The sequence below is a fragment of the Eschrichtius robustus genome, chromosome X (assembly GCF_028021215.1).
Source record: "Eschrichtius robustus isolate mEscRob2 chromosome X, mEscRob2.pri, whole genome shotgun sequence".
Taxonomy (NCBI): domain Eukaryota; kingdom Metazoa; phylum Chordata; class Mammalia; order Artiodactyla; family Eschrichtiidae; genus Eschrichtius; species Eschrichtius robustus.
This window is the reverse complement of record NC_090845.1, coordinates 67,422,715-67,445,818: the sequence shown is the minus strand read 5'-3', so window position 1 is coordinate 67,445,818 and position 23,104 is coordinate 67,422,715. Positions and strand designations below refer to the sequence as shown.

General features: G+C 37.9%; 1 protein-coding gene across 8 annotated transcripts in view; it reads left to right on the top strand.

The window, feature by feature from the left end:
- ATRX (ATRX chromatin remodeler) overlaps positions 1-23,104 on the top strand; it is a 254,434-nt gene that overhangs the window by 103,448 nt on the left and 127,882 nt on the right. For all 8 annotated transcript variants that reach the window (XM_068534190.1, XM_068534186.1, XM_068534185.1 and 5 more), the window contains 3 exons: positions 3,797-3,930; positions 4,386-4,562; positions 10,113-10,206. In XM_068534190.1, coding sequence (XP_068390291.1) covers positions 3,797-3,930; positions 4,386-4,562; positions 10,113-10,206 — 405 coding nt within the window. The remainder of the gene's footprint in view (positions 1-3,796; positions 3,931-4,385; positions 4,563-10,112; positions 10,207-23,104) is intronic.

Below are 23,104 nucleotides of genomic sequence, written 5' to 3'. Positions count from 1 at the left end.
AGTGTTTTGAATTATTGATTTACCTACCAGCAAGAGGCAGTTTACTTTCTTTTCCTGTTTGAGTGCTTAAACAAGAGGCATTACTGATTTCCTTTCTAGATAGGATCAGAATTACTAAAGGCTTTCTTGGCTCTTTCTCTCTCTCTCTCTGATTGCTTGTTTGTCTTTGCATTGTTGGGCTCATTCCTTATTTTATTTTTGCTTTATTTTAGTAGATGAAGGTGGAAGGTGTAATAAGGCATTATCTTATCTTGGTATTCATTATGTGATTTAGAAGACTTAGCTTGTTCGAGTTTTGCGGTTCTTTTATTTATTCTTTCATGCACCAGTTCATCGTTTGTTTGTGGGTTTTTACCCTCCCTCCCATATTGTTTTGCTTTCTTCCCCTCTCCCTTCCCTCCCTTTCAGGAAAATGGAGGAGTGGCTCCATTACTTCCGGCTCTGTCCAGGTTTTCTGCCACAGAGTGGCACAGCCTGTGCCTCTAATGCTTCTGATAGAGTCGTGACTGCTTTGGATGCTACACCTGCCCCAAGATGTAATGTTGAGCATTGAGATTCCAGGGGCAGTACCTTGTTGCTTGGATGATTTTCTCAGAAACGTCCTGGAAAGCCTCAAGAAAGGAGACTTCTGAGCAAACAGAATCAACTAGGGATCATGACTATACATCCATCACATGCATACCAGCACGGGTCCAGCCGAGGCCTCCAAAATGATGCTTTGCCAGCCTCAGCTGGTTCTCAAGTGATGATGTCCTTGAAGTCTCTGTGGCCTGTGACTCAAGAGTTAAGGTAGTGGAGTTTCCCTTAAAGCATCTCACAGCAGGCTTTGTAGATGGGACACATCTCACCTCAACATGTTTGCTGAATACTCAGGTTGAAGGTCAGCCTCAGCCCTTACTTAGGTCCTTCAAATTAAGTTCTAACTTTGAGGTGTCAGCTATGCGATAGGCTAGGTGTGTGATACAGTAGGTCTTTGACATATTGGACATGAGCCATCAGCCATAATTTATGCAAAATAATTTAACTTTATTATTCTTTTTGGGGCTTAATGTATACAGCTATACATTAGGCTTTCCTTTGCTCAAAAGGTGTTAGAGGGCACATTTAAAACATCTTAGTGAGGTAAAGCTTAGGGAGTCTCTATCACTCTGTATAACTGTCAGTTTGGAGAAAAATGAGCATTCTCTGAAGTTTGTAAATTTTTTTGCTTCTAAAGTATCTGTGATTGTTCTATATATTATGGTCTTACTGAAGGTTGTTGAAAAATCAAGTAATTCTTCATTATGTGGATCTCATTTTATTTTCCATGACTTACGTGATTTTTTTTAGTTGGTATAGAATCTTATTGTTTTATAGATTTCATAGTTCTTCTTCATGACAGTCTAGAACTTTAGTATTTGTACGTTTACATATTTTGACTTTCCGTTTAGTAGACATATTAGGAGTCTAGAGTTTGAAAGAAGAAATATTATGTGGTTTGTTAAAGTTAACAACCAAGTCTTTACAGATTATACGGAATTTAAGACATTTTTTGAACTTGTAAATACAAACTGAAATCAGGTGATTGAACTAAACTTTAGAGTAGCTAAATTAATAATTGTATTTTTGTTGGCTATTATTGTACCACCCAAATGGGTATATAAGATCTTGTAACTGCGAGTAAACTATGTTTTTCTATTTGTAACCTATTATCCAGTGCTTCACATTATATGCACACCCGAGCACACACACACATTTATTCATTCCAAAACAGTGGTTTTACTCAAATTGGCTTGAGAAAGTTCTTCCTTGTTCATGGGAAATGATAATGTGGTGTGTATTAAAGATGATTTTAGAGTTTTTCCAGAAAGATGCTTTTAATAAACTTAAAGAACCACCCTTTATTTTGAAACTGTTTCCTAATTTGTGGAGGGTGTGTTTGTTTATTTTTTATTTTATAAAATGATAAAAGTAAATGATATTTGGGTTTAAATTTTTTTTCTTGACAAAATGAAAAGTTGGCAACCCTATATTAGTCCCCATTTTTAAAATGTTTACCGTGTGCAACCGAAGTCAGCAAACCACTGATGTAGAAGTTTAAGAGCAACAAAGACTTTATTGCTCAACTCCAGTAGGGGATTTTTTTAATTTTTAAATTTTTTTGATGTGGACCATTATTAAAGTCTTTTATTGAATTTGTTACATTATTGCCTCTGTTTTATGTTTTGTTTTTTTTGGCCATGAGGCATGTGGGATCTTAGCTCCCCGACCAGGGATCGAACCCGCACTCCCTGCATTGGAAGGCGAAGTCCCAACCACTGGAACACCAGGGAAGTCCCCAACTCCAGTAGGATTTAAATTGGAGTGATCTAATTTTAGCAAGTCAGGTTGGAAACCCTCAGAAAAGCTAACTCATCTGTGGTTTCCTCTTGCAATTGGTAACCCTCTACGTTGTCTAAATATTCCTTATCTATCTGGTTAGGGGGGAAGTACCAAAGGGCATATAATAAGCATTTATGGAAGTGATTAGCTATTTTGTTTGCTTCAGTCTGTTTAGGTGCCTTTGCTATATATCTTTGAGTATAAATAGCAATGAACAATGTATCAAAGTTAAGAAGGCATTAACATGCATTAACATATCCTACCATTGAATGTATTCTTGATTTAAATGTGAGTACATGTTAAGAAGTAAAAAGAGGAGTTTCAGATCCAAAAATAACAAAAGTTCCATAATTCCAGCTGCAAGTTTTTGACTGAGCTAGAGTCATTCTTGATTGCAGAGTAGATGTTTATCCACATAGAAGTTAGTTCATGGAAAACCAAGAATCATGTCAACTTTTGAGCCTTTCTGTAAGGTATTCCTTTGTTACTGTGATTTATGAATTTATATCAAAAGGTGCAAAACACCTCATCTTGCACAAAAACTGCTTTTATCTTACACTTTCAGATGTCTTCCTTTAGTGCAAACATGGAGATTTTTTAGGAATATATTTTATTTTAACATAAGATGGTATTAAAGAATTATTTTCTCATGCTTTTAGCAGTTGATTTTTTCATTAGCAAATTGGTCTTTAAGGAGCATCTTGAAAAATTTTGATATGTTTGAGGCTAATGCACTATCTACTTCTTTGGAAAGTGGAAACTCATTTATGGTAATTTTTGTTCTTTTAACTATGTATGTGGTTAATAGCACTCTTGCTCCTTCTCTGCCCTAGTTTGAATATTATTAGGGATTTTTGATTGCTTCAGTACTTATGTGTTGTATTCTTTCATTTGGTTAGAAGAATTTATGAAGTAAATTGAAATTTAAGGGCCAAAGTATTATCCACTAGTTTGAGGTACTGTTTCACAATAAAGTGGTTTATTACACACTGACTTTCTAAGAATATGTTTTGCTGTTGAATAAATCCTCTCATGTGGAGTTTAGTGTTGGAATGCCATTTGTCTGAATGAATTGATTTACTTTTGTGGGCCTGTCTTGATATTGTAGTTGTTGGATGGTGGCAGCAGAGCAAGTGTAGGATTGGAAAGTTATCCAGCCTGAAGTTGGAATTGGTCAAAATAGTTAGTAGAAATGTCCCTGAGATTTTTCACTATATTGCAGAATTGTATAGAACTGGGAGAAAATCAGTGCTAAGAGCATTTTCAAAAATTTTGGTTGGTAGTTTAGGTTAAAATATGGTTTTGATAGACTTTTCTTTATAATAAAAAATCTATTGACACATTTATTTCTATTTTGATACACATAATTCTTTTTGTTTTTAATTTGTTACACTTCACCACCAAATATACAGTTTTTATTGTCTTTTTACTCAAGAATTGCCAAGAAGATGCTTTTAGAAGAAATTAAAGCCAATCTTTCCTCCGATGAGGATGGATCTTCAGATGATGAATCAGAAGAAGGGAAAAAAAGAACTGGAAAACACAATGAAGAAAACCCTGGAGATGAGGGTGAGCTCCCCAAAGAGAAGTATAGGATGTCATAATTATTTGACCAATTCAGGCTTTGAAGACTGTCTGACCATGAAATCTCTTAACACATGCATTTGAAGTTTATTAAAATGTTGAAAACTTTACTACCTTTACTCCGTTTGAATATCTGGTAATAATTGTGCAAGTTTTGTCAGTTACTGCCAATAAACAGATGATTTTTAAAGGAAAATATTTTTTACCTTTTAAAAAAATCTATAAATGTATACTGGTGATATTTAATCAATATTTAATAATAGTAATAGATCAAGTTTGATATATGAGATAGCCTGTTATCACCAATGCAACCCAGATAAGTACACAGCTCTGATCAGTTCCATAAATCATGATAATTGTCAACAAACAAAATATGTAGTTTTACAACATTTTAAAGGAAAAAAGGCTGAAGGTTTTACTGATTTGTTTTCTCCATTTAGAAGCAAAAAATCAAGTCAATTCTGAATCAGATTCAGATTCTGAAGAATCTAAGAAGCCGAGATACAGACATAGGCTTTTGAGGCACAAGCTGACTGTGAGTGATGGAGAATCTGGAGAAGAAAAAAAGACGAAGCCTAAAGAGCACAAAGAAGCCAAAGGCAGAAATAGAAGGAAGGGTAAGACATTTTAATTCTGTTAACAAGGAACATACTGGTTTTATAAACTAAATATAGTTGTGAAATTTAAGTATATTGGCTCCAACAATTGTCCACCTATATTAGGTGAGTATCAGCACACTGACAACAACTATTCTGAGAGTGAAATAAAGAATTTAGAGTGGGAAGATAACCCAGAAACTTGAGAGATGGCACAAAGACTATTTTTGACCTTTAGTAGTCATATACATTTAGATTAAAAAGACAAAGAAATATGACAATAAATAAAATATGCATTAAAGTTATGTAGAAAATATAAGACTGCCTGTAAGTGCAGGAAGAAATAATGAGGAAAGATAGAACATACAATTAATTTGGATAGATTTATGCAAGCTTATATGTAAAACTTTAGCCAGATTAAATTTTTATTACATTAAAAGTCTGAGTCCTTCTGCATTGAGTTACTTACATGTTTCCAGCGTCATGGTAAACATCGAGGATACAAAATGAATAAGGAAATCATTGTCTTATGTGATGGTTTTCAACCTGACTACACATGCAGATAACTTGGATTTAAAAATATACCTATGGCAGGGCTCCACCCCAAGCCAATTACAGCATAATTGGTGGTGGTGGGACCTATGTATCCATATGTTTTAAGAGCATCTCTGATATGATTTTTATATGTAGCCAGGTTTGGCAGTCATTGGTTTAGTAAGAATTATTAACATTAATATTATAAGAAATTATAGTACCATGAGGGTTGTCTTGTATAGCAGAGGTATTGTAAAGTGTGGCACTGAGAGGATTTCTTTAGCTTCCTGGGGGCTAGGGGTTATCACCAGAAAAGACTTCACAAAGATGAAGAGTTTCACCCAGCAGATCAAGTTCTAAATGGGGAGCAGGTAGATGTGTTGTGAAGATTTATAATACAAGCAGGGAAAAAATTTTAAAAGCCTCTGCAAATTGTTTAGCACATGGTGGAGGGGATGCAATTAATGTGGTATAGCTGGAGTATAGGAGGGAGTAGGGAGAAGAACAGCAGGAAATTAGGCTGGGCCAATAAGACAGAGACCAGATACTAGAGACCTTTGTAAGCCTGTGTTTCTCAAACTGAAGTACTTGGCAGTGGACTCATGGGTATATCAGGCTATAGAGTAAACATGGTACATCTCTTTGGTGTGTTCATTTTACTTGAGAGTTGGCGGAGAGCATTCTTATGTTAAGTAATCACATATATTGAGCAATTAAATGTGAAGTTTTCCTGAGAATTTCGGCTAACAAGAAGATTAAAGAAAGTTTTTTCTTCTTTGGGGCAGATACTGAAGACTTTACTACCCAATTCCTGTCGGGCAGATTGACTCTTCTTTGCCACTAGGAATGAGAAAGCAGTTTTGGAAGTGTCTGAGAAGTATAGTAGGCTCTATAGGATGGAGAGCCATTGAAAGGTTTAAAAATTTTTTTTAATTTTAAAAATTATTTTTATATCATAGCTATATTGAGACATAATTCACAAACCATACAGTTTACCAGTTTACAGTGTACAATTTGTTTTTAGTGTAGTCACAGAGGAGTGCCACCACTTTTTAAAAAACGTTTTATTTAAGGTATATATACAGAAAAGTGTGCATTTCATAAGTGGATAGCTTGATGGACATGTATGGCACCTCAAGACACAGGACATTCGTTACCAGCACTCAAGAATCACAACTTCAGCACAACCACTCATTTTTTCCATTGAAAGCTTTCAACCAAGGTTGTAATACGTTCGGATTAGTTGCCTGTTATTCTGTGAGACTGAAGGCTTCGAATCCATTTGAAGGATATTGCCGTAGTTGGTGTCAAGTGTGGTTGTTCTGGTATATGTGTAATAGTGAGATTACCCAGTGGAGCTGTAATGTTGTGAAAATAGAGGGCTAAGGAACGAATCTTGGAATCCTGAACATTTAAAGGGCTAAAGAGCAGCAGCTATCCATTAAAGAAGAGGAGGAAGGTACCCCCCCCCACCCACACATATACTTAATATTTCATGGATATTTTCATGTAAACAAATAAATAATAGTACCTCATTTTGTGAATGCTTTTCTCATAAATTTCTTTGCAGCCTGACCACAAGCCGGTCTTTCAGATTCTATAAAGGAACTGAGTGATTTAGCATATTACATAACAACATGATTTCCTGTGCATCTTCAACAAAAGGAGAAATACTGATTTTGCCTCTGAGGCTTAGCTCAGGAATATAGAGTCCTTTAGTGGGCCAAATACATTTGAAATGCTTTATTGAAACCCAAGTTTTCTGTGACCTGTGTTTCCATTGTCCTCTTCTGTGGGTAACTTATTACCCAGCTGTTTTTTTTTTTTTTTGGTTCGTTTGTATAGAAGGGAGTAAACTAAAACCCCATCATATTAATTTTTCTAATGTAGGTTATGATCATAGTGATTGATACTACATTTGGAGTTGCATGATTTTCCAAGTTTTGCAAACTCTGGTGTCCCTGTATTGTCTGGAAACTTAATGTTGGGCAAGGGGGAGAAATCAAAAGCTAATAGCTGAATTATAATATTAAATCAAGTGTAGCATGTGGATTTTAATTTTCACCTAAATTTGAAAAAAGTTATAAAAGTTATTTTGGTGATAATTTCAAAAGTGTAGTTATTGCCTTTATAGTAGATGATATTAAAATTGATGTTATTTTTCTCATGCATTATAATGGTATTTAGTTATGTAGGACAGTGTCCTTATGCTTAAGGGTTAACTGTCATGATATCAGCACTTAATTTCAAATGGTTCAGTGCAAAAAAGGGAGTGTGTATGTTTAGAGAGAGATAAAGCAAATGTGCTAAACTTAACAGTAAGTGAATTTAGGAGAAGGGATACATTCAAAAATTCTTTAAAGCTTTTGGTAGGTTTGAAAATTTTCAAAATAAAATGTTTGATGAAAAATGAGTACTAGACTTAAAATTGTATTTATTACAGGATAAGTTTGTGCGTGCATGTGGACACCTGTGTTCTCCCAAATTCCCAGTTGCTTAGCAGTTCTTTTTTACTATTGTTTTTTTTTATTGTGGTAAAATATACATAACATAAAATTTTAACCATTTTTAAGTTTTTGAAGTAATTCAGTGGCATTAATATATTCACATTGTTGTGCAACCATCAACACTATCTGCCTCCAGAATTCTTTCATCATCCCAAGCTGAAACTCACTAAACAATAATTCCTCATTCCCCTCTTCTCCCAAAGCAAGTCTTTATATTATTTATGCTTGCCTATGTTTTTTTTAGATAGAATAGACCTTTGATTCTGAGGTCAGCTCATGATATTCTAAAAATATTTTATTTTGAAATAATTTTAGATTTATAGAAATGTCACAAAAATAGTGTGGAGTTCCTATATACCCTTCACCCAGCTTCCCTCATTTAATACCTTATACTTATTACAGCACAACAATCAAAACCAGGAAATTAACATTGATGCAATACTATTAGTTCAACCAGGGTTTGACAGACTATACCTGTAGGCTAAGTCTGACCTTCTGCCTTTTTTTATAAGTAAAGGTTTATTGGGGCACTGTTAATACTTATTCAGTTACTGCTTTCATGTGTTTACAGTGGCAAAGTTGAGTAGAGATGAGTGGTTGCAACAGAGACCATATAGCCTACAAAGTTGAAAGTACTTACCGTCAGACCTCTGACCTCTGATGTAAACTGTAGATTTTATTTGGTTATCATTATTTTTCCCACTGATGTTCTTTTACCACTTTAGAATCCATTCTAGGATCCCACATTGCATTCAGTTGTCTCCTTAATCTACTCCAATCTGTGACAGTTCCTTTGTCTTTTCTTTTATGACCTTGACGCTTTTGAAGTCTATTATCAGTTATTTTCTAGACTGTCCATCTATATGTATTTGTCTAGTGTTTTCTCATGGTTAGATTTAGGTTATTAGGCATTTTGACAACAGTACCAAAAGAGTGTTATTGAATCTTTCTCAGTGTATCGTACCAAGGGTGTATGATGACAATATGTCTTATTACTGGTAATGCTAACCTGATTTAAGTTGCTTAAGTTGGTGTCTGCTGGATTTTTCCACTGTAAAAAAAAAACTATTTTTCTGTTCATATTTAATATCTTGTGAGGAGATACTTTGAGACAATGCAAATATCCTGTTTCTCATCATACTTATGCCCACTAATTTTAGCATCCAACTGCCTGAGCAGTTTTTACTGTGATGTATGTTTAAGTGGTGATTTTCAGTTTCTTTCATTACTTCTAGGAAGAGTTGTTTCCCCCTGTTTATTTATTTATTGCATTGCTTATGTTAATATGGACTTATAGATAGATATTTATTTTATTCTATGAGTTATAATCCAGTTGTTCATTTTGTTGCTCAGATTGTTCCAGCTTTGCTTATTGGGAGCTTTTCAAGTTGTATGCTGTGTCCTTTGAACATATCCCCATCATTTTTTGAGCACTGCTTTACTTTCTGGCACCACAAGATAGTCCAGGCTCATCTTTTTTTTTTTCAAATGATTCTTATTTTAATTTTCTTTTTTTTTTTTTCACACGCACACACTGTATTTTATTTTTACAAGAGATAAATAGACTGACACCAAGCATTGTACATGGATGACCACAACAAAAGCAACAATGATTGCAATTACCAAACATGGAACACACTCATACTATGTCATAATATTGACATTCAGTCCAGTAATCCTCCACTGTAACAGCTCCTTTACTTTGCAGTGAAAATTGATTTGTATATTCTTTGTCTCTGCGTCCTTGTGGGCAGGCTCATCTTATATTTTCCCTGCCTGGCTTCCTCTGGTCAGAAAGATATGGGTATTCTCCTGGGGTTTCAGATGCCTGTGTCTTAGTGGCAGTTTTGGTATAGAAAAATAAAATTTTGGAGAGAAAAAATAAAATTGGGAATTCACCTTATATTCTTGTGATATGCAGGGCTCTGCTCCTTTTCCCAGTGCTGTGGCTAGAAATGCAGTCCTCCCAGAGTTTTGCTGTCAGCACCCTCTGCATAGTTTTGGAATTCAGCTGGCCTTCCTGTCAAAACCAGGAAAGAAAGGAGGAAAAAATAAAACACATGACATTCACATCCCTCCACAATTTTATGGGGATCATTATTCAGGTTTTGATTTCAGTCCCTAGTCTGCCTGCTCTTGTTTCCTTTTCACAGTTCTTAGGTTGTTATTTTATATATTCTGTCTATAGTTTTTAGTTGTCATAAATGGCAGAGGGTCTGTAATCGCCCTTATTCCACCTTGGCCAGCCGACTTTGCTTGTTTTAAATAGCCAGAATTCTTTTATTGACAGGCAATTTCTCATTTTAATACTTATATTTTAATGTAGAATCATAATTTTATAACCATAGTTGGATTTCACTTGGATTTTTTATAAATACCATTTGTGTCATTAGCTGGTCTAATCTATATGTTATAATATGTACTACAGATATTATTCTCATAATACTCTAAGTTTTAATGTGAAGTTATTGACAAATTGCATTTCTTTTGGGAAGTATTTAATAACTTTTAATATATATTTTTATTCAAGTGAGCAGTGAAGATTCTGAAGATTCTGATTTTCAGGAATCAGGAGTTAGTGAAGAAGTTAGTGAATCTGAAGATGAACAACGGCCAAGAACACGGTAAATATATAGTATTTTCTAAAATTTTAGGAATTAATCTGAATAACCATGCTTCAAATTATTTGTAGAAAGTTTGCTGTTACTAATAAAGTAAAATATTTAACATTTTGATTTGAAACTAATTATTAAAATTATTAATTTAAAAATAGTATGTATAAACATACTATATATACTTGAATTGTAGGTTCTAAATTAGGTGGACTTTCAGTGTGCAAAAACACTCTTAACTGTAATTTTTCGTTGTTGTGGTGAGAAGTTGTAGTAGGTAAGAGGCTCTGTAGACAAACTACCTCACTCTAACTCCTGGCTTTACTACTTCCTGTTTGTATGAATACTCTGTGCTTCAGTTTCCTCATCTGTAAAATGGGGGATTACATTATTATTTACCTTATTGATTATTATTATTTTTTTTTTATTTAAACATCTTTATTGAAGTATAATTGCCTTACAATGGTGTGTTAGCTTCTGCTTTATAACAAAGTGAATCAGTTATACATATACAATATGTTCCCATTTCTCTTCCCTCTTGCATCTCCCTCCCTCCCACCCTCCCCATCCCACCCCTCTAGGTGGTCACAAAGCACCGAGCTGATCTCCCTGTGCTATGCGGCTGCTTCCCACTAGTTATCTATTTTACATTTGGTAGTGTATATATGTCCATGACACTCTCTTACCCTGTCACATCTCACCCCACCCCCTCCCCATATCCTCAAGTCCATTCTCTAGTAGGTCTGTGTCTTTATTCCTGTCTTGCCACTAGGTTCTTCATGGCCTTTTTTTTTTTTTCCCTTAGATTCCGTATATATGTGTTAGCATACTGTATTTGTTTTTCTCTTTCTGACTTACTTCACTCTGTATGACAGACTCTAACTCCATCCACCTCATTACAAATACCTCCATTTCATTTCTTTTTATGGCTGAGTAATATTCCATTGTATGTATGTGCCACATCTTCTTTATCCATTCATCCGATGATGGACACTTTGGTTGCTTCCATGTCCTGGCTATTGTAAATAGAGCTGCAATGAACATTTTGGTACATGACTCTTTTTGACCTATGGTTTTCTCAGGGTATATGCCCAGTATTGGGATTGCTGGGTCGTATGGTAGTTCTATTTGTAGTTTTTTCAGGAACCTCCATACTGTTCTCCATAGTGGCTGTATCAATTTACATTCCCACCAACAGTGCAAGAGGGTTCCCTTTCCTCCACACCCTCTCCAGCATTTATTGTTTCTAGATTTTTTGATGATGGCCATTCTGACCGGTGTGAGATGATATCTCATTGTAGTTTTGATTTGCATTTCTCTAATGATTAATGATGTTGAGCATTCTTTCATGTGTCTGTAGGCCATCTGTATATCTTCTTTGGAGAAATGTCTATTTAGGTCTTCTGCCCATTTTTGGATTGGGTTGTTGGTTTTTTTGTTATTGAGCTGCATGAGCTGCTTGTAAATCTTGGAGATTAATCCTTTGTCAGTTGCTTCATTTGCAAATATTTTCTCCCATTCTCATGGTTGTCTTTTGGTCTTGTTTATGGTTTCCTTTGCTGTGCAAAAGCTTTTAAGTTTCATTAGGTCCCATTTGTTTATTTGTGTTCTTATTTCCATTTCTCTGGGAGCTGGGTCAAAAAGAATCTTGCTGTGCTGTATGTCATAGAGTGTTCTGCCTATGTTTTCCTCTAAGAGTTTGATAGTGTCTGGCCTTACACTTAGGTCTTTAATCCATTTTGAGTTTATTTTTGTGCATGGTGTCAGGGAGTGTTCTAATTTCATACTTTTACATGTACCTGTCCAATTTTCCCAGCACCACTTATTGAAGAGGCTGTCTTTTCTCCACTGTATATGCTTGCCTCCTTTATCAAAGATAAGGTGACCATATGTGTGTGGGTTTATCTCTGGGCTTTCTATCCTGTTCCATTGATCTATATTTCTGTTTTTGTGCCAGTACCAAACTGTCTTGATTAGTGAAGCTTTGTAATATAGTCTGAAGTCAGGGAGCCTGATTCCCCCAGCTCCATTTTTCGTTCTCAAGATTGCTTTGGCTATTCGGGGTCTTTTGTGTTTCCATACAAATTGTGAAATTTTTTGTTCTAGTTCTGTGAAAAATGCCAGTGGTAGTTTGATAGGGATTGCACTGAATCTGTAGATTGCTTTGGGTAGTAGAGTCATTTTCACAATGTTGATTCTTCCAATCCAGGAACATGGTATATCTCTCCGTCTATTTGTATTATCTTTAATTTCTTTCATCAGTGTCTTATAATTTTCTGCATACAGGTCTTTTGTCTCCTTAGGTAGGTTTATTCCTAGATATTTTACTCTTTTTGTTGCAATGGTAAATGGGAGTGTTTTCTTAATTTCACTTTCAGATTTTTCATCATTAGTGTATAGAAATGCAAGAGATTTCTGTGCATTTATTTTGTATCCTGCTACTTTACCAAATTCATTGATTAGCTCTAGGAGTTTTCTGGTAGCATCTTTAGGATTCTCTATGTATAGTATCATGTCATCTGCAAATAGTGACAGCTGTACTTCTTCTTTTCCGATTTGGATTCCTTTTATTTCTTTGTCTTCTCTGATTGCTGTGGCTAACACTTCCAAAACTATGTTGAATAATAGTGGTGAGAGTGGGCAACCTTGTCTTGTTCCTGATCTTAGTGGAAATGGTTTCAGTTTTTCACCATTGAGGACAATGTTGGCTGTGGGTTTGTCATATATGGCCTTTATTATGTTGAGGAAAGTTCCCTCTATGCCTACTTTCAGCAGGGCTTTTATCATAAATGGGTGTTGAATTTTGTCGAAAGCTTTCTCTGCATCTATTGAGATGATCATATGGTTTTTCTCCTTCAATTTGTTAATATGGTGTACCACGTTGATTGATTTGCGTATATTGAAGAATCCTTGCATTCCTGGGATAAACCCCACTTGATCATGGTGTATGATCCTTTTAATGTGCTGTTGGATTCTGTTTCCTAGTATTTTGTTGAGGATTTTTGCATCTATGTTCATCAGTGATATTGGCCTGTAGTTTTCTTTCTTTGTGACATCTTTGTCTGGTTTTGGTATCAGGGTGATGGTGGCCTCGTAGAATGAGTTTGGGAGTGTTCCTCCCTCTGCAATATTTTGGAAGAGTTTGAGAAGGATAGGTGTTAGCTCGTCTCTAAATGTTTGATAGAATTCACCTGTGAAGCCATCTGGTCCTGGGCTTTTGTTTGTTGGAAGGTTTTTAATCACAGTTTCAATTTCAGTGCTTGTGATTGGTCTGTTCATATTTTCTATTTCTTCCTGGTTCAGTCTCGGCAGTTTGTGCATTTCTAAGAATCTGTCCATTTCTTCCAGGTTGTCCATTTTATTGGCATAGAGTTGCTTGTAGTAATCTCTCATGACCTTTTGTATTTCTGCAGTGTCAGTGGTTACTTCTCCTTTTTCATTTCTAATTCTATTGATCTGAGTCTTCTCCCTTTTTCTCTTGATGAGTCTGGCTAATGGTTTATCAATTTTGTTTATCTTCTCAAAGAACCAGCTTTTAGTTTCATTGATTTTTGCTATTGTTTCCTTCATTTCTTTTTCATTTATTTCTGACCTGATCTTTATAATTTCTTTCCTTCTGCTGGCTTTGGGGTTTTTTTGTTCTTCTTTCTCTAATTGCTTCAGGTGCAAGGTTAGGTTGTTTATTCGAGCTGTTTCCTGTTTCTTGAGGTAGGCTTGTATTGCTATAAACTTCCCTCTTAGCACTGCTTTTGCTGCGTCCCATAGGTTTTGGGTCGTCGTATCTCCATTGTCATTTGTTTCTAGGTATTTTTTGATTTCCCCTTTGATTTCTTCAGTAATCACTTCGTTATTAAGTAGTGTATTGTGTAGCCTCCATGTGTTTGTATTTTTTACAGATCTTTTCCTGTAATTGATATCTAGTCTCATAGCGTTGTGGTCGGAAAAGATACTTGATACGATTTCAATTTTCTTAAATTTACCAAGGCTTGATTTGTGACCCAAGATATGATCTATCCTGGAGAATGTTCCATGAGCACTTGAGAAAAAGGTGTATTCTGTTGTTTTGGGGGAGAATGTCCTATAAATATCAATTAAGTCCATCTTGTTTAATGTATCATTTAAAGCTTGTGTTTCCTTATTTATTTTCATTTTGGATGATCTGTCCATTGGTGAAAGTGGGGTGTTAAAGTCCCCTACTATGATTGTGTTGCTGTCGATTTCCCCTTTTAATGGCTGTTAGTATTTGCCTTATGTATTGAGGTGCTCCTATGTTGGGTGCATAAATATTTACAATTGTTATAGCTTCCTCTTGGATCGATCCCTTGATCATTATATAGTGTCCTTCTTTGTCTCTTGTAATAGTCTTTATTTTAAAGTCTATTTTGTCTGATATGAGAATTGCTACTCCAGCTTTCTTTTGATTTCCATTTGCATGGAATATCTTTTTCCATCCCCTCACTTTCAGTCTGTATGTGTCTCTAGGTCTGAAGTGGGTCTCTTGTAGACAGCATATATATGGGTCTTGTTTTTGTATCCATTCAGCCAGCCTGTGTCTTTTGGTGGGAGCATTTAATCCATTTACATTCAAGGTAATTATCGATATGTATGTTCCTATTCCCATTTTCTTAAATGTTTTGGGTTTGTTATTGTAGGTGTTTTCCTTGTCTTGTGTTTCTTGCCTAGAGAAGTTCCTTTAGCATTTGTTGTAAAGCTGGTTTGGTGGTGCTGAACTCTCTCAGCTTTTGCTTGTCTGTAAAGGTTTTAATTTCTCCATCGAATCTGAACGAGATCCTTGCTGGGTAGAGTAATCTTGGTTGTAGGTTTTTCTCCTTCATCACTTTAAGTATATCCTGCCACTCCCTTCTGGCTTGCAGAGTTTCTGCTGAAAGATCAGATGTTAACCTTATGGGGATTCCCTTGTGTGTTATTTGTTTTTTTTCCCTTGCTGCCTTTAATATGTTTTCCTTATATTTAATTTTTGACAGTTTGATTAATATGTGTCTTGGCGTGTTTCTCCTTGGGTTTATCCTGTATGGGACTCTCTGTGCTTCCAGGACTTGATTAACTATTTCCTTTCCCATATTAGGGAAGTTTTCAACTATAATCTCTTCAAATATTTTCTCAGTCCCTTTCTTTTTCTCTTCTTCTTCTGGGACCCCTATAATTCGAATGTTGGTGCGTTTAATATTGTCCCAGAGGTCTCTGAGACTGTCCTCAGTTCTTTTCATTCTTTTTTCTTTATCCTGCTCTGTAGTAGTTATTTCCACCATTTTATCTTCCAGGTCACTTATCCTTTCTTCTGCCTCAGTTATTCTGCTATTGATCCCATCTAGAGTATTTTTAATTTCATTTATTGTGTTTTTCATCATTGCTTGGTTCCTCTTTAGTTCTTCTACGTCCTTGTTAAATGTTTCTTGCATTTTGTCTATTCTATTTCCAAGATTTTGCATCATCCTTACTATCATTATTCTGAATTCTTTTTCAGGTAGACTACCTATTTCCTCTTCATTTGTTAAGTCTGGTGTGCTTTGACCCTGCTCCTTCATCTGCTGTGTGTTTTTCTGTCGTCTCATTTTGCTTATCTCCCTGTGTTTGGGGTCTCCTTTTCACAGACTGCAGGTTTGTAGTTCCCGTTGTTTTTGGTATCTGTCCCCAGTGGCTAAGGTTGGTTCAGTGGGTTGTGTAGGCTTCCTGGTGGAGGGGACTAGTGCCTGAGCTCTGGTGGATGAGGCTGGATCTTGTCTTTCTGGTGGGCACATCCACGTCTGGTGGTGTATTTTGGGGTGTCTGTGGCCTTATTATGATTTTAGGCAGCCTGTCTGCTAATGGATGGGGCTGTGTTCCTGTCTTGCTAGTTGTTTGGCATAGGGTGTCCAGCACTGTAGCTTGCTGGTCGTTGAGTGAAGCTGGGTCTTGATGTTGAGATGGAGATCTCTGAGAGATTTTTGCCCTTTGGTATTACGTGGAGCTGGGAGGTCTCTTGTGGACCAGTGTCCTGAAGTTGGCTCTCCCACCTCAGAGGCACGGCCCTGATGCCTGGCTGGAGCACCAAGAGCCTTTCGTCCACACGGCTCAGAGTAAAAGGGAGAAAAAATAGAAAGAAAGAAAGAAAGAAAGAGGCTATAATATAGTGAAGTAAAATAAAGCTATTGTAAAGCAAAGCTATACAGACAAAATCTCACCCAGAAGCATATACATATACACTCACAAAAAAAAGGAACAGGGGAAAAATTAATATATCCTGCTCCCAAAGTCCACCTCCTGAATTTGGGATGATTCGTTGTCTATTCAGGTATTCAACAGATGCAGGCACATCAAGTTGTTTGTGGAGTTTTAATCTGCTGCTTCTGAGGCTGCTGGGAGAGATTTCCCCTTCTCTTCCCTGTTCACACCGCTCCTGGGGTTCAGCTTTGGATTTGGACCCGCCTCTGCGTGTAGGTCGCCTGAGGGCGTCTATTCCCCGCCCAGACAGAACGGGGTTAAAGGAGCCGCTGCTTCGGGGGCTCTGGCTCACTCAGGCCGCGGGGAGGGAGGGGTACGGAGGAGGCGGGGCGAGCCTGCGGCGTCAGAGGCCGGTGTGACGTTGCACCAGCCTGAGGCGCGCAGTGCGTTCTCCCGGGGAATTTGTCCCTGGATCATGGGACCCTGGCGGTGGCGGGCTGCACCGGGTCCCGGGAGGGACGGTGTGGAGAGTGACCTGTGCTCACACACAGGCTTTTTGGAGGCGGCAGCAGCAGCCCCAGCGTCTCACGCCCGTCTCTGGGGTCCGCGCTGATTGCCGCGGCTTGCGCCCTTCTCTGGAGTTCGTTTAGGCGACGCTTTGAATCCCCTCTCCTTGCGCGCAGCGAAACAAAGAGGCCAGAAAAAGTCTCTTGCCTCTTCAGCAGCTGCAGACTTTTTCCCGGGCTCCCTCCCAGCCAGCTGTGGTGCGCTAACCCCTTCAGGCTGTGTTCACGCCGCCAGCCGCAGTCCTCTCCCTGCGATCCGACCAAAGCCGGAGCCTCAGCTCCCAGCCCCGCCCGCCCCGGCGGGGGAGCAGACAAGCCTCTCGGGCTGGTGAGCGCTGCTCGGCGCCGAGCCTCCGTGCGGGAACCTCTCCGCTTTGCCCTCCGCACCCCTGTGGCTGCGCTCTCCTCCGTGGCTCCGAAGCTTCCCCCCTCTGCCACCCGCAGTCTCTGCCCGCGAAGGGGCTTCCTAGTGCGTGGAAATCTTTCCTCCTTCACAGCTCCCTCCCACTGGTGCAGGTGCCATCCCTATTCTTTTGTCTCTGTTATTTCTTTTTTCTTTTGCCCTACCCAAGTACAGGGGGAGTTTCTTGCCTTTTTGGAGGTCGGACGTTTTCTGCCAGCGTTCAGTGGGTGTTCTGTAGGAGCAGTTCCACGTGTAGATCTACCTTATTGATTATTGTGGGCATTAAATGAGATGGTGCATGTAAAGGACTTATAATAGTGCCTGTTTGGTAATTAGTAAGTGCTCCGTGAATGCTAATTACTGCTCTTTGTAGCACTACTAGTATTATAGTAATTAAGATGTGTTTGTTCTCTCAATACACATAGCTACTGATCTAGATTACAAGTTATTTAAAATTTTGCTTCCTTCTTAGCATAGTATTTTAGATAATAATAACCATTCTAAGAAATTTTTTATTTCCTCCAGAATAATATGATACTTCTATCAACTTATCAATTTGTGTTTGTGTGAGTGTGTATATGTATATCTACATAGCTGTTTGCATTTGTAAATTTTAAAACATTTGAGGTTGTTTTAGATTAATACCAGGTTGTGCCTGGAGTATAGTAACATACTGTATACTTCAGGGAAATATAAAATAACAATAGGATACAATGAGAATTTTAAAAGCACTGAGATGGAATTCACATAACACAAAATTCACTATTTTAAAGAGTAGAATACAGGGAGTTTTAGAATATTCACAAAGTTGTGCATCTACTACCACTATCTAATTTCAGAACATTTTCATCATCCCAGAAAGAAATCCTGTACCCCTTAGCTGTCATTTTCCGTTCTTCCTGCTTCTCATCGCCTGGCAAAAACTAATCTATTTGTGTATGGATTTACTTATTCTGAACATTTCATATGAATAGATTCGTAAATATGTGTCTCTTTTATGAATGGATTTTTTCAGTTAGCATAATGTTTTCAGTGTTTATCCAGGGCTGTAGCTTGTTTCAGTACTTTATTCCTTTTTAAAAAATATTTTATTGAAGTATAGTTGATTTACAATGTTGTGTTAATTTCTGCTATATAGCAGACTGATTCAGTTATACATATTTATATTCGTTTTCATATTATTTTCCATTATGGTTTATCACAGGATATTGAATATAGTTCCCTGTGGAACTTGAATATAGTTCAAGTAGGACCTTGTTGTTTATCCATCCTATATATAATAGTTTGCGTCTACTAATTGCAAACTCCCAGTCCTTCCCTCCTTCACCCCCTCACTCCTCCTTGGCAGCCACAAATCTGTTCTCTACGTCTGTGAGTCTGTTTCTGTTTCATAGATATGTTCATTTGTGTCCTATTCTAGATTCCACATATAAGGGATATCATATGGTATTTGTCTTTCTCTTTCTGACTTACTTCGCTTAGTATGGTAAAACCTAGGTCCATCCAAGTTGCTGCAAATGGCATTATTTCACTTTTTTGATGACTGAGTAATATTCCATTGTGTGTGTGTATGTATGTATGTATATGTGTGTGTGTGTATGTACACACACACACCACATCTTTATCCATTCATCTGTAGATGGACATTTTAGGTTGTTTCCATGTCTTGGCTATGGTAAATAGTGCTGCTAGGAACATAGGGGTGCATGTATCTTTTCGAATTATAGTTTTGTCTGGATATATGCCCAGGAGTGGAATTGCTGGATCATATGTAACTCTAATTTTAGTTTTTTGAGGACACTCCATACTGTTTTCCATAGTGGCTGCACCAATTTACATTCCCACCAACAGTGTAAGAGGGTTCCCTTTCCTGCACACCCTCTCCAGCATTTATTATTTGTGGACTTTTTAATGATGGCCATTCTGAATGGTGTGAGGTGGTACCTCACTGTAGTTTTGATTTGCATTTCTCTAATAATTAGCGATGATGAGCATCTTTTCATGTGCTTTTTGGCCATCTGTATGTCTTCTTTGGAAAAATGTCTATTTAGATCTTCTGCCCATATTTTTGATTGGGATTTTTTGTTGTTGTTATTGCGCTGCATGAGCTATTTGTATATTTTGGAGTTTAATTCCTTGTCGGTCGCATTGTTTGCAAATATTTTCTCTCATTCTGTGGGTTATCTTCTCCTTTTGTTTGTGGTTTCCTTCACTATGCAAAAGCTTTTAGGTTTAATTAGATCCCATTTGTTTATTTTGGTTTTATTTTCATTATTCTAGGAGATGGATCTGAAAAGGTATTGCTACAAGTTATGTCGAAGAGTGTTCTGCCTATGTTTTTCTCTAAGAGTTTTATAGTATCTGATCTTACATTTAGGTCTTTAATCCATTTTGAGTTTATTTTTGTGTATGGTGTTATAGAATGTTGTAATTTCATTCTTTTACATGTAACTGTCCGGTTTTCCCAGCACCACTTATTGAAGAGATTGTCTTTTCTCCATTGTATATTTTTGCCTCCTTTGTTGTAGATTAATTGACCATAGGTGCATGGGTTTATTTCTGGGCTTTGTATCCTGTTCAAATGATTAATATTTCTGTTTGTGTGCCAGTACCATACTGTTTTGATTACTCTAGCTTTGTAGTATAGTCTGAAGTCAAGGAGCCTGATTCCTCCAGCTTTGTTTTTCTTTCTCAGGATTGCTTTGGCTATTCAGGGTCTTTTGTGTCTCCATACAAGTTAAAAAAATTTTTTTGTTCTAGTTCTGTGAAAAATGACATTGGTAATTTGATAGGGATTGACTTGAATCTGTAGATTGCCTTGGGTAGTACAGTCATTTTGACAATATTGATTCTTCCAATCCAAGAACATGGTATATCTTTCCATCTGTTTTTGTCATTTTTGATTTCTTTTATCAGTGTCTCTTGTGATTTGATGACACTCTTTAGTGTTGTGTTTGGATTGGTTTTTCTTTTTTGTGTGTGTATCTATTGTAGATTTTTGGTTTGCAGTTGCCATGAGGTTTTGATATAGCAGTCCATATATATACAAGATTGTTTTAAGTTGCTGGTCTCTTAATTTCCAGAGCATTTCCAATATCCTGCATTTGTACTCTTCTCATGATTGCTGATTTTGACCTCATATTTGTGTGTGGTTGACTTCCTACCTTCACTGTATGTTTGCCTTTACCAGTGAGCTTTTCCATTCATAATTTTCTTGTTTCTAGTTGTGGCCTTTTCTGCCTAGAGAATTTCCTTTAGCACTTGTTATAAGGGTGGGTTTTGTTGTATTGAATTCTCTTAGCTTTTGCTTGTCTGTAAAGCTTTTGATTTCTCTGTTGAATCTGAATGAGAGCCTTGCTGGGTAAAGTATTCTTGGTTGTAGGTTTTACCCTTTCATTACTTTAAATATATCATGCCACCCCCTTCTGGCCTGCAGAGTTACTGCTGAAAAATCAGCTGATAACATTATGGGGATTCCCTTGTATGTTTTTTGTTGCTTTTCCCTTGTTGCCTTTAATATTTTCTCTTTGTCTTTAATTTTTGTCAATTTGATTAATATGTTTCGGCATGTTCCTCCTTGGGTTTATCCTGTGTTGGACTCTCTGCACTTCCTGGACTTGAGTGTTTCCTTTCCCACGTTAGGGGAATTTTCAGCTCTTATCTCTTCACATATTTTCTCAGGCCCTTTCTCTCTCTTCTCCTTGTGGGCCCCCTATAATTTGAAAGTTGGTGCATTTAATGTTTTCCCTGAGGTCTCTGAGACTGTCCTCCTTTCTTTTCACTCTTTTTTCTTCATTTTGTTCTGTAGCAGTGATTTACAGGAATCTGTCTTCCAGCTTACTTATTCATTCTTCTGCCTTATTCATTCTGCTATTTTTTAAGAAAATTATTTATTTATTTATTTTTGGCTGCGTTGGGTCTTCGTTGCTGCACACGGGCTTTCTCTAGTTGTGGTGAGCGGGGGCTACTCTTTGTTGCGGTGCTTGGCCTTCTCATTGCAGTGGCTTCTCTCATTGCGGAGCATGGACTCTAGGTGTGTGGGCTTCAGTAGTTGCAGCGCGTGGGCTCAGTAGCTGTGGCTTGCAGGCTCTAGAGTGCAGGCTCAGTAGTTGTGGCGCATGGGCTTAGTTGCTCCGCGACATGTGGGATCTTCCCAGACCAGGGCTTGAACGCGTGTCCCCTGCATTGGCAGGCGGATTCTTAACCACTGCGCCACCAGGGAAGTCCTTATTCTGCTATTGATTACTTCTAGTGTATTTTTCATTTCAGTTATTGTGTTGTTCATCTCTGTTTGCTCGTTCTTTAAATCTAGCTTTTTGTTAAACTTATTTCTTGTGTCTTCTCAATTTGTGCTTCCATTCTTTTTCTGAGATCTTGGATCATCCTTACTATCATTAACTCTGAATTCTTTTTCAGGCAGATTGCCTATCTCCACTTCACTTAGTTGTTCTTCTGGGGTTTTATCTTGTTCCTTCTTCTGGAACATGTTTCTCTGCCATCTCATTTTGTCTATCTGTGTTTGTGTTCTCTGTTCCCCAGACTGCAGGATTGTAGTTTGTCTTGCTTCTGGTGTCTGCCCTTTGGTGGGTGAGGTTGATCCAGGGACTTGTGCAGGCTTCCTGTTGGAAGGGACTGGTGCCTGCCCACTGGTGGGTGGAGCTGGGTCTTGTCCCTCTGATGGGCAGGGCCATGTCAAGGGGTGTGTTTAGAGTCGGCTGTGGGCTCAGGGGGACTTTAGGCAGCCTATCTGCTGATGGGTGGGGCTGTGTTCCCACTCTGTTGTTTGTTTGGCCTGAGGCATCCTAGCACTGGAGCCTGCAGGCTGTTGGGTGGGGCCAGGTCTTGTTGCCAAAACGGAGACCTCTGGGAGAGCTCTCGCTGATGAATATTCCTTGGGGCCTCCGCCACCAGTGTCCTTGCCTCCCACAGTGAGCCATAGCTGACCCCCACCTCCCCAGGCGACCCTCCAAGACCCACAGGTTCATCTGATCCAGTCTCCTATGGAGTCACTGCTTTGCCCTGTGGCCCAGTGCACATGAAACCTTGTGTGCGCCCTCCAGGAGTGAAGTCTCTGTTTCCCCCAGTCCTGTGGAGCTCCTGCACTCATGCCCCGCCGGCCTTCAAAGCCAGATGCTCTGGGGTCTTCTCCTACTGATGTTAGATCCCCAGGCTGGTGAGCTTGATGTGGAGCTCAGAAGTCTCACTCCTGTGGGAGAACCTCTGTGATATATTTATTTTCCTGTTTGCCGGTCGCCCTCCCAGCCAGTACAGGATTTGATTGTATGGCAAAAGCACCCCTCCTCCTGTCTCAATTGTGGCTTCTTTGTCTTTGGATGTAGAACATCTTTTTTGGTAGTTTCCAGTTTTTCTTGTTGATGGTTGTTCAGCAGTTAGCTGTGATTTTGATGTTTCTGTGAGAGGAGGTGAGCTCAAGTCCTTCTACTCCACCATCTTGTCTCTTCCCTCATACCTAAATCCTAGAGTACATTTCTAAAAGTGACATTGTTGGGTTAAAGTTTTGCAATTTTAGGACTTTTCATATATATTTTCACACTGTCTTATAGAAGTGAATTTTTTCTTCCCCCAGCAGAATATGTAAATAGCCATTTCCTCACTCTTTCAACAATAAAACAATGAGCAGTCTATTAACTAGAACGTATATCTTAGGGGAACTACAATCCATTTTGAGTTAATTTTTCTATATGGTGTAAGATAGGGGTCCAGATTCATCCTTTCGAATGTAGATACCCAGTTATGTGAGCACCATTTGTGAAAAGAC